This window comes from Bos javanicus, chromosome 25 (assembly GCF_032452875.1).
Source record: "Bos javanicus breed banteng chromosome 25, ARS-OSU_banteng_1.0, whole genome shotgun sequence".
NCBI classification, from domain to species: domain Eukaryota; kingdom Metazoa; phylum Chordata; class Mammalia; order Artiodactyla; family Bovidae; genus Bos; species Bos javanicus.
The window spans coordinates 34,821,630-34,837,632 of record NC_083892.1 but is presented as its reverse complement, the minus strand read 5'-3'; the positions used below and the strand labels follow the sequence as shown (position 1 = coordinate 34,837,632).

The 16,003-nt window shown below is 47.8% G+C and overlaps 1 protein-coding gene across 10 annotated transcripts in view; it reads left to right on the top strand.

The window, feature by feature from the left end:
- Positions 1-16,003, top strand: part of CUX1 (cut like homeobox 1) — a 349,533-nt gene that overhangs the window by 164,318 nt on the left and 169,212 nt on the right. For all 10 annotated transcript variants that reach the window (XM_061402011.1, XM_061402012.1, XM_061402009.1 and 7 more), the window contains exon 3: positions 150-197. In XM_061402011.1, the coding sequence (XP_061257995.1) occupies positions 150-197 (48 nt within the window). The remainder of the gene's footprint in view (positions 1-149; positions 198-16,003) is intronic.

Below are 16,003 nucleotides of genomic sequence, written 5' to 3'. Positions count from 1 at the left end.
TGTTGTATGAGGGAGGGGATGATCCAGGAGAGGCATCGGGATTGCTTTATGTAACAGAAAACAGCACTGAACTCTTAGGAGACCTTAATGAATGTTTCCCTTCTCTTTTCTCCTCCGATGGCTCTTCCTGACCCACCTTCTCGCCCCAGGATTTGCGCAAGCAGGTAGCACCGCTGCTGAAGAGCTTCCAAGGCGAGGTAAGCATTTGGGCTTCTTTTACATCCCCTGTTAGAGCCACCTTCCCATTCATCGCGCTTTCTTCCTGTTCTCATCACGTAAGCGCCACTGGCACAGGTGCTTACTCAGAGGCAGCCTCCCCAGCCGCACCAACCCATAATCCTCAAAGTGATGTTTCCACTGAGTCTGCCGTGGAAGCCCACGTGGGAGGGGAGGCGGGGTTCAGGATGTCAGAAGGGGCAGCGGAATCTGGGGGGCAGCAGCCGGCATGTCACACATCCCCCAGTGGAGTGGGCTTGTTCCCACCCCAGCCTCGGAGCTCACGGGTCCCCTGAGCTGTTCTGAGGCTCCCACCCCAAGGCTTCCTGTGCAGAAGGACACGCTGCGTCAGTCTGGTGCCTTGGTGCACAGCCCCGGGGGGAAGAGGAACTTCACAGGCAGAAGCCACGAGGGGTGGTTTGGGGCTCGGTAGAAGGAACGTTTTCTAAAGAATCCTTTCAGAGAAGGGTCAGCAAGCTGGCAGGTGCACGGCCGGTTACCTGAGACCTGTGCACCCTGAATGCTGCTCATGCACCAAAAGGCAGGTGGTCCAAGTGGGTGACACGCCAGCTCCTCCACTCTCTGTGTGAACGCTCGGTGAATTTCAGAAAACCAGAAATGGTGTTCGTGTGGGGAATTACTGCCTCTCTGCCTCTCCACTGGGAATGATAGTGTTGTAATATTTGCGAGGACAGTTCCCAACCTTTTTGGCACCAGGGACCAGTTTCACGGATGACAATTTTTCCATGGACCAGGATGGGGGAGATGGTATTTATTGTGACTTTATTTCTATTATTATTACATCACTTCCACCTCAGATCATCAGGCATTAGATCCCGGAGGTTGGGGACCCCTGCTCTAAAGAACAGGAATCTCAGAAATCTCAGAAATCTTGTGTTCCTGCAACTTCCCAACTCTCAGAGAGCCTGGGGAAGGGGCAGGATGTGGGGGGGGTGAGGGGGAGAGTTCAGGAGAGATGAGAGCAGGCAGGCAGATGGTCCTGCAGGAGGCTGGGGAGCGGGAGACCAGGGCTGCCACTGGGCAGACTCTTCAGCACTCAGGTGACAGCAGAGGCTGCAGAGGAGATTGCAGGACAGCAAGGGACATGTGTGGGAGCAGCAGCCACACTGCAGCTGTGGCGGCTTGCAGATCTGAGAGCCGGGCAGACGGGCTCCTCTCCCTGTTGATAACTTCCTGCCGCAGGAAGCACCCCCCCCACCCCCACCCACCGCCGTGCTTGGCTCCATGAAACACAGAAGGACATCAGTAGCTAAGGTCCTCGAAGGACTTGAATTGCCCTTCCCTCAGAATTATATCTCCATACCCTCGTTCTCAGTAAAACCGTCACCTTACGCCTGCCCACGTGTGACCTGACCTGTCCTTCTACCTGTTCAGCAGCTTTTGTGAGACCCATCGGCTTAGTGTTTCTCTGGCTGAAATAGCTCAGGGTGCTCTTTCTGTTATTTGCTTGCTTTTCCTTTCTGAACAATTTCCAATCTACATACAAGTATTAGTAGAAAGGCGGGGGATAGTGAACACCTGAGCCTTCTTTACCCAGACTCCTCACCTGTGAATGTCATGCCATGCTTGCGCCCCTCCACCCCCGCCCCCCCCCACCCCCACCTTGTGCTCAGCGTTTGAAAGTGAGTTGCAGAGAGTGGAGGCAATTATGCCCTCAGCTGCATGGGCATCTCCTAAATTCAAGGGCATTTCAAATGATACTGAGTTTCTGTAACTGTCGTACTTTAACCCTGTGTATCACAGCTGGGAAAATAACATGAATTTCATAATATCTAATGTTCTACCCAAAATCACATTTCCCCAGTTGCCCCCAAAATATCTTTTATAACTGCTCTGCATTACATTTAGGGGGTATTTGCATTTCTCTTTTAATATAGACACTCTCTCCATGCCCTCATCTTTGTTATTGACTTTTTTTTTTTTTTTTTAAAGAATCTAAGCCAGTTGTGTAGATTATCCCAGATTTTGATGAGGCGACAGATTTAGTTCTCGCAGTATAAATTACATTTAAAACGTCTGTGAGACATCTAGGCTTCCTATTTGCCTGATTTTTTTTTTAAGGCTATTTGAAAAGTAAATATTTTTATAACACCCTTAATATCTACCAAGCCTCTGCTAATTGCTATATTTATATTAAACAATGTGTGCTTTCTAATAAGCTGATTTGAGTGGAGGGAGCTAAATCCTGCTTGTTTCTGAGCTCACATAGGAGCAAGTAACTGCACGTGGGGACCACTCACGCAGGCGGGGCCCGAGGCAGCCTGTCCTGGTGCTTAGATGGGCAAGATCCGTTGGTATTTGAAAAAGCCACTTTCTCTGGTAACTACAGGCTTGTTCTCATACCCATCACTCTAGGGTCTGCTGCTACAAGTTTATTTATCGGATATATTCTTAGAGTTCATCCCAAGGTATCTGAGCTCCCCCTGGAAGAAAGTACCGGGTTAGTGAAACATGATCTTTGCCTCAGAATTTGTATAGATAGCTTTCTTTCTTGAGATCCCCAGAAGAAAAAAAACAAACTAAAAATGAAGTTTTCTGACAGTGTGAAATTCACAGAGGCCTTTAGAGTTCTGGCGAGAACACTCCTTTTTTGTGTCATAACATCATGGGAAATGCTAGCCTGGCCAGGAGGCTGCTTATACCCTTAGGTGTTCGTTCTCCTGTAAATCCAGACACCCTCCTTCCTGTGGTTTGTGGGACCCGTGTGACTTAGTAACTGCTCACCTTTCTAGAGTCCACTTACCTCTTCCCTCGTGTCTCAGAATCAATAGCCGTCCCAAGTCTCCGCCAGGCCCAGGCCCTCACTGACAGCCCCTGGGCCTTTGCACGGCTGACTTGCTTCCTGAAACGCTCTGCATTTACCCTCTTTACCCGGCTTGCTTTCTCAAGGAGAGTCTTCCCTGAGCCCTAGATGACAGGCCAGGTCCCCCCCGCCACGTGCTCTGAGCTTGTCTTCATGCCAGAGACCACCTGCCATTTGTATCGGTTCCCCTTTCGTCTATATAATGTGTGAAGGCAGCTGCTGTGTGCTGTCCTGTCCACCAGCCATTGTGTCCCCAGCAGCAACTGAGAACCAAAAAACATTTGGCCTCTCAGAGTGGTTATTGATAAGCTATGGAACAGCCAGGTTTCCTTGGAGGCAGTTTTAAAAGCACTTCGCCTCTGTCCTTTCTCCAGGATCTATTGCTGTTCATAAGGTGAGAGCGACCCCAGAAGGTATGCTAGAGAAATACCTTTAGAAGAAACTAGTAAATAATGATTTGTTAACCTTGATGGAAATGTTTGGGATCATATAGTCATAATGGTTATTCATAGTTGTTATAACAGAGTCATCGAGTTTAACTCATACTGAAATTATAGTTATTTATGGCTTTACCTAAATTTTGTGGCTTCCCTCGTGGCTCAGTGGTAAAGAATCTGCCTGCAGTGCAGGAGACTCATGTTCAATCCCTGAACTGGTTGGGAAGATCCCCTGGAGGAGGGCATGGCAACCCACCCCAGTACTCTTGCTTGGAGAATTCCGTGGACAGACAAGCCTGGTGATTTACAGTCCATAGGGTCACATACAGTCAGACACGACTAAAAGCGACTAAGCAGCGGCAGCAGCATACCTAAATTTTGGGCTTCCCTGATGGCTCAGACAGTAAAGAATCTGTCTGCACTGCAGGAGACCCAGGTTTGATCCCTGGGTCAGGAAGATCCCCTGGAGGAGGGAATGGCTACCCATTCCGGTATTCTTACTTGGGAAATCCCATCGTCAGAGGAGCCTGGCAGACTACAGTCCATGGGGTTGCAGAGAGTTGGACACAGCTGAGCAACTAACATTTTCCCTTTAATACCTAGATTTGTGTTTCATAAGCCCGGCTGGGCAGGGGCAGGGTAAGGGTATCAGTCCAGTTTAAGGCTTAGTTTAGTCCAGTAATTCAGATAGTCCCTTCAGTGAAGTGATGTTCACACTCTAGGAAAATGATAAGTCTTCCAAATGGTCTGCCCTGGCTCCTTGCTCCTCTCCCTGAGAAGGGTCTTCGTACAGAGGTCTAGGGGGTGAGGAACTGGCTCAAAGCCCTACTCCTCTTGGCTGTAGGGGAGCTAGATACTTAACCTGTGTCCTCAGGGAGGAAACTCCACTTAAGAACTAATTTAGTTGCTTATCCTAGAGGGGAAATAAAAGACTAAAAATGCATGTGCTTAGCATCCAGCTTAAAAAGTTATAAAAGTGCGATAGAATAAGCTCAAATAAAAGTGGAAGAATGAAATTTTAAAATATAATTAACAATATTATATAAATTAAAATGGACTTCCCTGGTGGCTCAGCTGGTAAAGAATCCACCTGCAATGCGGGAGACCTGGGTTCGATCCCTGGGTTGGGAAGATCCCCTGGAGAAGAGAAAGGCTACCCACTCCAGTATTCTGGCCTGGAGAGTTCCCTGGACTGTATAGTCCATGGGGTCTCTAAGAGTCGGACACAACTGAGCAACTTTCACTTTATTAATTAAATGAATGAAAACGAAAAAGACTCGAGAGAGAAGCAGCCCAAATGTTGATTCTTTGAAACAAACTACTACCAGAAACAAACCACCTTCCTAAGTCAAGGAAAAAAACCAGTAAGTAATAAAAACAGGACAACTTCGCAGCTGCAGCACAGAGAGATTAAAGAGAAGATAAGGGAATGTTATGATCTGTCTTATGCCAATAAAATTTAAAACCTAGACAAAATGGACAAATTTCTAGAATACTGTGATGTACCAAAGTTGATTAAAGAAGTAGAAAACCCAAATAGCCTTGTAACTTGCAGAAATATTCCCACAAGGCCTGGACAGTTTTATGGGAGAATCCTATCAACCATTCATGGAACTGTTCTGTTCTTTTACAAAATAGGAAAACTTCTTTTCCTTCAGAAAATAGAAAAAGAAAACACTTCCTAACTCACTTTATGAATCTAGCGTAGCCTTCATACCAAAACCAGACAAGAACAGTGTAAGAAAGGAAAAATTAAAGCCAGTCTTATTTATGAATAAACAGAAGTCTTTAAAAAAGTACTAGTAAGTTGAATCCGTCAAGCTCTATGTATCCCAAGAATCTGTTTGGTTTAACAGAGTTATTAAGGCAAGTTAATATCATTCGCAGATTAAAATGGAAAAATCTCAAGTGTGACAGGAAAAGAATTTGGTATACTTCAACATCCATTCATGATTAAAAGCAAACAAACAAACCTACCAGCAAAGCAGGGACAGAGGGGAAGTTCCTTAACCTGGGAAAAGGTATTTATCAAAAGCTACGTCAATCATCATACTCATTGATGTTAAAAACATTCCCTATAAAATCAGGAACAAGACAAAAATGCCTGCTATTGCCACTTTTATTTAACGTTGTACTGGAAGTCTTAGCTAGCATGGAAAACAAGAAAAAGAAATAAGTCCAAGTATTGGATCAGAAGAAATAAAACTGTCATTTTTCAAGTGAGTCTCAATTATTTAACAAGGCTGCTAGATACAAAATCAATATACAAAAGTAATTGCCTATCTCTGCATCAATAGCAAGCAAGCTGAAAAAGGATACCATTGCAGATAGCAAGAAAAAAGTAAAGGATACTTAGAAATAAATATAATAATGCACAGGAACTCTTTCTGGAAAATAGTATAACGTTCTTATTGAACAATATTAAGGAATATTTTAAATGTAGAGAGTTAAGGTATTCAAGGATAGAAATTCCCACTATTATTAAAAACATCAGGGACTTCCCTGGTGGTTCAGTGGTTAAGACTTCACTCTAATGAAGGGCGTGTGGGTTTGATCTCTAGTTGGCAAGTTAAGATCCTACATGCCTCAGGGCCAAAATAACCAAAGCATAAAACAGAAGCAATATTGTAACAAATTCAATAAAGACTTTAAAAATGGTCCATATCAAAAAATCTTAGGAAAAAAAAAAAAAGATCAATTTTCCCCAAATTGACGATAGAGAGTCATAGTAGTTTCAATCAAAATTTTAGCAGTATTTCTTATGAAACTTAAAAGCTGATTCCAGAATTTACATATGCAAGAGCAAATGGTCAATAATGGTGAAACTAAAAGTCTGTCAGTCATATCCGACTCTTTGCGACCCCATGGACTATACAGTCCATGGAATTCTCCAGGCCAGAATACTGGAGTGGGTAGCCTTTCCCTTCTTCAGGGGATCTTCCCAACCCAGGGATCAAACCCAGGTCTCCCGCATTGCAGGTGGATTCTTTATCAGCTTTGCCACAATGGAAGCCCAAGAATACTGGAGTGGGTAGCCTACCCCTTCTCCAGGGGGTCTTCCCAACCCAGGAATCGAACCAGGGTCTCCTGCATTGCAGGTGGATTCTTTACCAACTGAGCTATGCGGGAAGCCCAGTAATGATGAAGATAATAGTAAATAAGAATAAGACAGAGAATTTGCCCTACCATATTATCAGAGCTACAGTAATTGGCACAGGTACAGATAAATACACCCATGGGACATAGTAAAGAAATCAGGAACTGACCTGTGCACATACAGAAGCCAAGTATATTGCAAACATGGCACTGCAGATGAGTGAGGTAAGGGTGGGCTTTTCAATAAGCGGTCTCCTGACCTTTGGTTATCCTTATGGAATTAAGTGAAATTGGATCCCTACCTCACATCATATGCAAACACAAATTACAGATACAGACTTAAGGTAACCCTTTAAACCTTTTAGAAGAAAATGTAGAATACGATGATTTGGGGCTATGTAGGATATTTACACAGAAAACCATAAAGGAAAACATTGTTACATTTGACTATATTAAAATTTTAAAGTAAAAGCTTCCTTTTTCTCCCCGTGGAAAGACAGCCTAAATAAAGTGAAAGGTGAACCCCGGGCTGCTAGCTCAGTTTCATGGTTTTTGAACTAGGAAAGGGAAAAATGAAAATGAAGAATGAAAGACATTTTCATTATCTGTTGGAAACTTATCAGCACAAAGATTCAAACCTATCTCAACCTTTTTCATAATAAAAGTCAAATGCCCCTGATGTGAATGTTGCCCCCTCAGGCCGTAGCATGAACCAGTCCTATGTGGGGTGTCCTTGGCCGCAACACAAACCAGGAGGAGACAGTTGCCACACACATAGTTGACAAAGGATTAGTATTCAGGGAAAAGTATATATATATATTTATACATATATATATATATATATTTAGTTTTACCTGTTAATAAGAAAAAGACATGAGACTTCCCTGGTGGTCCAGTGGTTAAGAATCCACCTGCTAATACAGGGGACACAGATTCAATCCCTGGTCTAGGAACTAGGGTCCTGCGTGCCAGAGCTTCGAGGCCCAGGCACCGCAACTATTGAGCCTCCGCGTTCTAGAGCCCGAGCTCAGCAACAAGAGAAGCCACCACAACTGGAGAGCAGTCCCCACTCACAGCAACCAGAAAAAGCTCTGGGTCAGCAAAGGAGAGCCCATGTGCCAAAAACAAATACATAAAAATAAATTTTAAAAAAACAAAAAGGAAAAGAAAAAGACAAACATCTCAACAGGAAAATGGACAAAACCATGAACAGCACTCTCAGAAGAGAAAATCATTCAGTCAATGCACCTATGAAGAGATGCTTAACCATATAATCAGGAAAATGCAAATTAAAATAATTTTGTTGTTGTTGTTCAGTCACCAAGTCGCATCTGCCTCTTTGCGACCCCATAGACTGCGGCACGCATCAACTCTTTGTCGCATCAACTCTTCGTCACCCCGCCTTCTTTATTGTCCAGCTTTCACATCCGTACATGACTACTGGGAAAACCATAGCCTTGACTATATGGACCTTTGTCGGCAAAGTGATGTCTTTGCTTTTTAACACTGTCTAGGTTTGTCATCGGAGAAGGCAATGGCACCCCACTCCAGTACTTTTGCCTGGAAAACCCCATGGATGGAGGAGCCTGGTGGGCTGCAGTCCATGGGGTCGCGAAGAGTCGGACACGACTGAGCGACTTCCCTTTCACTTTTCACTTGCATGCATTGGAGAAGGAAATGGCGACCCACTCCAGTGTTCTTGCCTGGAGAATCCCAGGGGCAGGGGAGCCTGGTGAGCTGCCGTCTATGGGGTCCCGCAGAGTCGGACACGACTGAAGCGACTTAGCAGCAGCAGATTTGTCATAGCTTTCCTGCCAAGGAGCAATCGTCTTCTAATTTCGTGGCTGAAGTCACCATCCGCATTTGAATCATTTAAATGCCCCTTATTCACATCTACCATGTTGGCCAAAATTCAAAAGTCCAGATAAGATCATAAATGGGTGTAACCTTTCTGAAAACCAGTCTGGTATCAGATTCTCCAGCTGAAGAAGCACATGTACTTTGACACAAGATTTCCACTCCCAGGTATAAATGGTATCCTCCGCCCTAAATAAATGTAAACATGTGCCCCAGGAAACAAGTTCAGGGATGTTTGCAGATGGTAAACAAGTGGAAACAACCGGCTTTCCATCAGCAGCAGGAAGAGTAAGTAAAGAGTGTTGTCACACAGTGGAATACAACACAGCAGGGGAAAGTGAGTGAAACACAAAACCGTGCAGTACCGGGCTGTTTGTTTAAGGACACAGCTTTATCACTACATAATAAAAGCACAATGAAAAGGTTAAACAGGAAGTCCAGAATGGAGTTCACTGCATGCAGGCCCAGAGGAGGTTTCCAAGGTTGTGAGAATGTCCTCCCTTACAGGTGTCCATTTCGTTGTTTATGATTTATGTATTCTTTTGTAAGGATGAACTACTTCTCTCCAAAAGAAAGAACTGTGCTTACAAGGCAGTAGCTCCATAATTCTATTCTTGCATATCAGAAGCTAGATATTATTTTCTCCCACCTCTTTGCATAAATGCAACATTTGCGAGGATGTTCTGAATGGCATTTGTGGGACACTCGCCCAGCCTTCATGATTCCAAGAAGTGGCTGCTGCTCTTACCTTTCTTGTCACTAGATCTCCAGCTTCCTGGGTGGTGCAGTGGTAAAGAACCCACCTGCAAAATGCAGGAGACGTAAGAGACATGGGTCCAGACGTGGGTCGGGAAGATCCCCTGGAGGAGGAAATGGCAACCCACTCCAGCATTCTTGCCTGGGAAATCCCACGGACAGAGGAGCCTGGTGGACTGCAGTCCATGGGGTCACAAAGAGTTGGACACAACTGAGCAACTGAGCACTGGATCTCCAAAGCTGTACCTATCTTCTGTTTTGGCTCTCACTGTGAGGGGGAGGTGCCCCTTCCCATGGGCTTGAAGCCCAGCTCCTGCTTTCTCAGGAACTACAGTCCTGCAGGGACCCCCTGTGCTGTGCCTTCAGTCTCTGTGAGTTCCTGGATGGTCTCAGCAGCGTTCCTACAAGTGGTGGCACGTGCCATCCTAGGAGGGAGGGAGAAGGGGAGATTCCTTTGTCCCCCAGCCCTCTCAGCCAGGCTTCTCCAGAGAGCTGTGCATCCTGGGCACACACCCACCGGGTCTGGCCTCTGCCCCTCTCTCCCTTGACCCTTTTAGTCCTCAGCTCACTTCCCCCAGCAACATTCAGCCCACCTGACCCCTCTTGAAAACCCCTTCTTTTGACATCCCGTGATGCTCTGCCCACTGAGTTTTCCATTCACCTTTCTGCCTGTTGATTTTCAGTCTCCTTGGGCTGTTCCTCCCTTTCCTTCAGACCTCTGAAGAATGGCCATCTTTGCTGTATCATCTCTGAGGATCTGTCTGCTGAAAACTCAGGTGTCTCTAACTCGGTCTTCTCTTTGGAGTTCCAGCTCCTGTGAGACCTTCTGAGTGACATGACCTTGCAGTTCTCTACAGGAAAGAATTCTTAACCCACAGCCACCTCCCCTCTCCGGCTCACACCTGTTGAAATTCCCTCCTCCTCCAGCCCTTACCTTCTTGGGGATCACTGTGGGACACCTCCTCTCTCCCACACCCCTGCTTCCTCCTTCCCTCCTCCAGAGAACACTGTCGTCACCTCCCATGTGCTTGTCCGAAGCTGTGTCATCTGTCATGGAGACCATTGCAGTGGTCCCCTAACTGATCTCTGTTTCCACTCTTACCGCCCCCTCATCCCCCGTGACCTCTCCTCTGTGCCTCAGTCCTTCCCTGCCTATGGCCTTGCAGGGCCTCCAGGTGCCCTCAGCCGCTGGGGTGCCCTGGCCAGGCCGCTGCCTGCCTCCCAGCGCCCCTGCCCAGCCCTCTGCTACCCATCCTGTAAGGCTCACTTCAGGTGCCAGCCCTCACAGTGGTCTCCTCTGACAGTCGGTCCAAACCAAGGCCCCCTTGCTGTCCTCTTGTCGCGCGTTGTTCTTCTGTTCAGGGTTCCTCGCTCTGTGCGTGTGAGTTTTCACTTCGCCACTCTCTAGATTTCCCACCTGTGTTGGCCTCATCTGTGTCCCCATTCCTGGCCCCAGGGAGCATGCACCAGGTCCCCACTGGACACGTGGTAGAAGCAACAGCCTCACTTCACAGATGACAATGCTAAGCCCAGAGGAGGGAAAAGCAAAGCACCCACCGTCACCCAGGTGACAGCGGCGGGGCTGGGCTGCTGGCCCCCCAGCCCGTGTTCTCCAGTGGTGGTGCTTGGGGAGCGGGGAGGCAGTGCCTTCTGCCCCTCCATCGTCTCAGTCAACTCCCTGGTCTTCGACAAGGACAGTTGGTGTCCATTTAGTGTGAATTGCTTGGCAGACACAGCTTTGGGCTCCCTCCCCTTCCAGCCCCCCTTCCAGCTCCTCCTGTGTCTGATCTGGTCCCCACAGACATAAATATCCATGACTGTGTGCAGACCCTTTGTGCAGCCAGTCGGGGTCGGGTGGGTGGGACCTCAGAGGTCACAAGGGAAAGCTGCCTTGAAAGGCTGTCGTCCAAAAAAGTCCAAGCACCACAGAAAGCAAAGGACTGTGCATACTTGGAGGGCTGTATGACAGATTTAATAAAAAAAAAAAGATGAAGTGGATTAAGTTGGATAACTGTTTCATGAGTTAGTTAAAGTGACTGAGAGTTTCAGGGGTGGCCCATGGCCCGGGTCTGCTGCCCTGTCATATATTTAAGTGTCCAGATCTAAAGGCCAGGGCTAAATAAAGCCAGGGTGTCCAAGTGCTTTTCTCCCAGGAGCATTTTGCAGGGGGTCAGAGGCCCTGGGCGCTGGCCCAGGTGCTGCCGCTCAGTCTCCTGTGACCTCAGGCGGCTCCTGGGCCTCTTTCTTTCTGACTTTGCTCCTCTGTAAAGTGAGTGGCTGAACCGAGGTAGTCGGCAGGGAGCCCTGGGACTCTGAAATCTGCTGTGACTCAGTGACCTGAAGCGTGGGTTGAGTGTCAGCAGCAGAACAGAAGAGGGGACATTTTCCAGCAACTCTATCTGTTCCAAAATGGAACGCACAGCCATCCAAGGTAGTGAGTTTCCCATTCCTGGGAGTGTTCAAACAAAGGCCAGAGGACCACCTGTCAGGGGTGTCATCAGCTCCTACCCCATTCTTCAAGGCCCAACCCAAATGCCAAGGCCTCTGAGTCATTCCAGAATACCCCTCCCCACCTCTGGTAGAGCTTCATTTGTATCTGTCTTGTGATTTTGAGCCTAAAGACATTCTGCCCTTTTTTTTTTTTAAAGTTACTGGAACACAGTTTAACTGGCCCTATACTAAGTCTCATGCTTCTGAAATCTAGAGGTAGGGACTGTGTGTGGCACACATGTTTATGTCCCCATCATGCCTGTACTCAGCGAGTACCACATTAAGTACCAGCGGGTGGGCTGGTAGTCGAGAAGATTGGACCAGACTGATGGTTCCCAAAAGATGGTCTTCAGATGGCTCAACTGGCTGCCTGAGAAGCACCCACATGTTTCCAGAAATACAGCTCCCCAGGCTCCTCCCTCCAAGGTTCTGATTCCGCAGATGCAGCAGAGATGGAGTTTGCTAAGAATCTGTCATTTTACAAAGTCCCCACTGATTCTAATGCATGACTGGTTGTCAGACCCACAGGCTAGGTGTCCCCCAAGGGCAGCTCCTCTAGATCAGGTTCTGGGACTCAGTGCCCACTCAAGCACCTCAGATCCATGTGTAAGCAGCTCCATGATTTAGCTTTAAAATGTATTTCCAGGCGTCATGTCCTTGGCTCCTGCTCCTACCAGGCTGGTCTATTTACTGTCCCCGAACATGCCTGTGGTTTCCTGCCTCTGCCCTTTTCCTAAAGGCACGGCCTCCGTTATTATAACCTTTTGCTCTTCCTCACCTATAAAAATCATTTCCATCCTTTAAGACTGAACTAAAAGTTGGCCTCCTTCATTCCTTTTCCACACCACCTCAGCCCGTTGCTAACTTTTTCCTTTTGAGGACCTGCGTCTTCTCCCTGACTGTATATTGCCCTCTTTGCTAGACCAAGCAGGTTGAGGCGGGTGTTTATTCTCAGCTGAAATCCCCTTCTGCTCACCTTTTCCTCGTTCACCAAGTCCTGTGTTTGAGGCTCTGCCCCAGGTTCCTAGTGACCCAAAAGAAAAATAAGGCAGCCTCCCCACTTGGAGGGCATCAAAGACACCTGCCGGTTCGCGGCCCAGGGTCCTCAACAGGTGAGTGCAGGGTGGGCCGGGCACCCTGAGGACACGACCGGCTCTGGCTGGAGGTCAGCAAAAGCTGCTGTCCTGTCTCATTTCCAGAGGAACTTCCTTCTCGGCCAGCACAGCCATCTTCGGACTCTTGGGCCTCTCTACGTGCCTGGTAGTGGGGTGACTGTGGTGGCAATGGTCATAGTCATGGCAGGGGGACGATGACAGTGCGTTTTAACTCTCTTCTGCTGACACCCAACGGCCTGGTGGCTGCGGCATCTTCCTGTAGGCCCACTCCATGATGGCTCAATTAGGGGAGCAGTAGGACTGCGGTTCAATATTCAGGCCAGCTTCCTAATTGAAAACACATTTTCTCCTGCAAAGCTGCAGCTGGTTTGGTTCTGCTCATGCAGAAAAGGATATAACCTTGCATAACATAGGAAATGAACGGTTGAGAGAGAAGCCAAATTCAATTTCAGTCAGATACGTTGAGGCTAAGCCCGTGATCTATGGAAGCCAGGGAGCGAGCCGAGCGCATGTGGAGGGGGCGCGCTCAGCAGCCCATTCATCACGGCCTCCAGCCCGGCGCTTGCTGCCACCGCCGCCACACTGCCCGTGCCATCGCGCCCGCCGCGCCCGGGCCGGGGCTGGACCGCCGCCAAGCGCTCCAGAAGTTAACCTCTTAAAGACCCGGAGCTGCTTTCTGTTGAATAAATGTAATTTTGTGGTCAGAAATAAATGCTTGTGATGGAGCTGGAGCTTTGAAAACAACAGCCCACCAAAGCTATTACAAATTGCTGCACGCTGGGGAAGTCAACAGCATACATCAAGATTCCGAGGGTACGGCAAATTGATTTCGGCCCAGAGCTCTGCAGCTATTCAATAAAAGTCCTATTAAGCCATTGTATGTAATGAACAATCCAGAGCAAATCTAATATTTTCAGCAGATAATTATTTTTAACATCCTCTCAGTAACCATCGGCAGAGTTTGTGGATGTTTACAGCGCGCACCCACGTGCGACAGGCCCTCCCCAGCCTACCTTGGCTTCTGCCGGAGGACCCGCATCAGGCGCCCTTGGACGTGGGGCTCCCTGAGGGTGCAGCAGCTGACCCTGCCATGGAACAAGGCCACAGAGGGCTCCGGGCTGGTCTCCCAGGGCCTTGGCACACAGTAGGTGCCTGGGAAATGTTTGTTGAAATGAAGTTGAAATGCAGAAAAAGGGAGCTCAAAGAACTCTAGAACAAATTAGTAAAGCGATAACATTGGCAAAGTTGACTCCGAGCCCGAGGCTTTAGCGATCAGAGTCACAGGTTTGGGATTCAAGGCCCCACATGATAGAGGAACCAGTACCAGTGCCCACCAGAGCCTCCAACATGCCCACTGTGCTTCTCTGCTCCCTAAGAGCTGGAGAAACAAGGTCTGTGTCAGGGAGCCTGTACTGAGGGAGCCACCAAAGTGACCTTGTAGTTCAGCCAGGGCCACCTGTGCTCCTGGATTGCTCCACTGCTCTGTTTGCGACCATGAGCTCCTGGAGGACAGTGTCTGCGTATTCATTCTTTCCTTCAGTAAATATTTACTGAACATCTACTCTGTGCCAGATTAGACCTAAACTATACCCCAGTATGTGGTTTTAGGTAATTACGTCAGATGCACCTTTCATGGAGCCTAACAGCTGGGCAAGATCTGTACCTCCACATGGCACAGTGCTTGGCATGTGGCAGGCACTCAGGACACGATGGATGAATGGGGACGGATGGATGGATGGATGAAGGGATGGGCATGTAGGTGGATGGCTAGGTGGGTGGATGGGTGGATGGATGAATGGCTAGTTGAATAGATGGATAGATGGAGAGTTAACAAACACCCTTGGCGTATAAATCAAAAGCATTCTCTATTGATTGAAAAAAGGCTCAATTCTGTGTGTTCACAGTCCCGGCCTCATTCAGGATGCCAGCAGGCAGTTGTGATATGCAGGTAAAAGCCTTGGACCTAGAGTTACAAGGCCTAGGTTTGAGGCCTGACTTGCCAGTGACCTTGACCTTCATAAAGTCAGTTCATCTCTCTCTTAGTGCCTGTTTTCTCACATAATAAATGTGAAGAAGTGAGCAGAGGTGATTTGAATGAAGATTAGAAGTAGTATTTGTCTGTGAGAATAGACTGACTCTTAATAGTTATTTTTTTTTCCCTGAACTAAATTTATCCAGCTTGTAATATTCAGCCGGATAGTATTTATTTGAATACTGTGGAATTTAAATTATTAGGGTATTTTATTTTCTACAGATCTCCCTTCCCTTGGAAAAACTCAGTCTGGATGTTAATTAGATTTTACTAAATGCTCCATCAATTTAATGCAGTAATTCCTTAAATGAAACTGACACCGACGACCAGATGGTCAAAAGAAGGACTGTGAACGTATGTGCATGACTCAGGAGGGTTGGTGGGGAGCACAGGGACACTGATCATAGCTGAGAGCCAGAGAGGTTCTGTTGCCCAAAGGTGGAGAAGTCCACATTCCAAATCTTTCAGACTCTGCCCCTGCTCTCTTTGCTAGTAATTATTTGCACAGCATTTTGCTTCTACAAATCACCATTTCCATGATCTCACGAAGCCTTCCCCCACCCCAACCTGCTCTGGGGACATTATCGCCAACCAGAGTGGCGGGTGGAAGGGGAGGAATGAGTGTGAAGAGCAGACGGGGTGCTCTCGGGGGAGATCTGTGCCCCCTGCTTCCAGGCTTTTGGCTCTCCTCACCTCTCACCGTCTCCTGGTCCCATCCCGGAATCTGTGGCTCCCTCGTGCCCAGCCAGATGCCACCCTCCTGTCACTCCAGCGAGGGTCCCAGGCTGAAGGAGCCCACCCTCGAGTGATGTCCAGTCCCTTGCATGTCAGCCCCCTCCAGGCAAGCTTCACAGCTGCCCTTGCTCTGTGAACCAACAGTTCTAGGGGTGCTGGGCACGTGCACTGCTCCTCCTTGCTGCCCCCAGCTTCTCTCCTGTGTGACACCCTGCCCACCCCCTGCGCCCCCCACCCTGCTGCCTCTCTGGTGCCTCCTCTCCAGGGACACGGCTGAGAGTGGCAGAGAAAACGAAACAGACACATCCCAGATTTTGAAAGGAGACAGAGCTGGATTTGAATCCTGACATCATCTTTTACCTGGGTGACTGTGAATGAGTCATTTTAGCTTCTCCGTGCCTCATCTGTATAATGGAAAATCTGCACTACATAGCAGAGACGTGTA